Below are 1,184 nucleotides of genomic sequence, written 5' to 3' on the forward strand. Positions count from 1 at the left end.
TGGGTGACCAGCCGGACAGCGTGAGTGGGCAGTATCGTGTGCAGAAGGTGCCCAGCTCGGCCGTGGACCTGGCCATGGAGCCACAGCGCCACTGCTGCCGAGACAGCGCCTGCGTGGCCGTCCTGCGCCCACCAGAAGGGGATGTAGAGGATGATGCCGAGGTAGCGCCCGCGGCAAAATCTAAAAAATGGATGAAGTCTCGTTTTGATTCATCACTGTTCGTGACCACTCAAAAATTTATGGATATCGTCAAAAATGCTCCCGGGGGTATTCTTCATTTAAAGAAGATTGTGCCCATACTGGGAGTACCGAAACGAAGATTGTATGATATCACCAGTGTCTTACATGGGATCCACATGGTTGAAAAAATATCGAAGAACCATATTCGATGGATAGGACCTGATATCGACACTTTGGGACCATCGCCCACTCAGAAGAAGCTGCATGACGAAATTAGTGAGTTAACGGCACAGGAACGTGCTCTGGATGACTTACTTAAGGATTGTGCTCAGCAGTTGTTTGCATTAACAGATGACAAAGACAATGAAAGACTAGCATATGTGACGTACCAAGATGTTCAGAGCATTCGAGCATTCCGTGAACAGATGACTATTGCGGTTAAAGCTCCAGCAGAAACCACACTGGAGATTCCATCTCCCAAAGAAGACTCTATCGCCCTGCGTATACGGAGCACCAAAGGGCCCATTGATGTCTATTTGTTTCAACCAAAGCAGGAGCGCTCAAGTAATAACGTGTCTGAAAATGCAATGACCTCTTCACCTAAAAGCAAACATCCTGAACACCCCGATGAGAAAGAAGCTCCTCCACAGGAAAGTGAAGAATTGCTTGAAGTGAGCGACTGCTAGGATTTGAGAATTCACGTGTGGGCTCTTTGGGGAACATCCTGTATGGATGTACTATGCATCAAATTCGGTTCTCAGGAGTTTCTTCGTTTTCAGGTAGTAGCAGCATCAACGCCACTAGTGTTTCGGAGTCATTCACTACTTACTGTACATTACTGGATCATTATGTTTTCTGCATTCGAAAACAACTCTTTGTAATTATTCCCTGCTTTTTCTAAGTGAAATAGACATCCTGCACTCTGAACTAACTTCGTCACAAAGAGTATTTACTAAAACACACGGGTCGGTCTGAAATGGCCCTGAACTCTGCACCTTCCTTCA

At 46.4% G+C, this 1,184-nt stretch overlaps 1 protein-coding gene across 1 annotated transcript; it reads left to right on the forward strand.

Moving 5' to 3' along the window:
* Window positions 1-206: 206 nt before the first annotated feature.
* On the forward strand, window positions 207-866 carry LOC129065355 (transcription factor E2F6-like). The gene has a single exon (XM_054566618.1). It carries the CDS (start codon window positions 240-242, stop codon window positions 864-866), a length of 627 nt encoding a protein of 208 aa, XP_054422593.1. The 5' UTR covers window positions 207-239.
* The last annotated feature ends 318 nt before the right edge of the window (window positions 867-1,184 follow it).

This window comes from Pteronotus mesoamericanus, unplaced genomic scaffold (assembly GCF_021234165.1).
Source record: "Pteronotus mesoamericanus isolate MK-2021 breed Mesoamerican mustached bat unplaced genomic scaffold, CSHL_Meso_final contig_177, whole genome shotgun sequence".
NCBI lineage: Eukaryota > Metazoa > Chordata > Mammalia > Chiroptera > Mormoopidae > Pteronotus > Pteronotus mesoamericanus.

Bases quoted from the DNA above. Each gene is read 5' to 3' on its own strand.
- LOC129065355 (XM_054566618.1), top strand. From the start codon at position 240: ATGGATATCGTCAAAAATGCTCCCGGGGGTATTCTTCATTTAAAGAAG.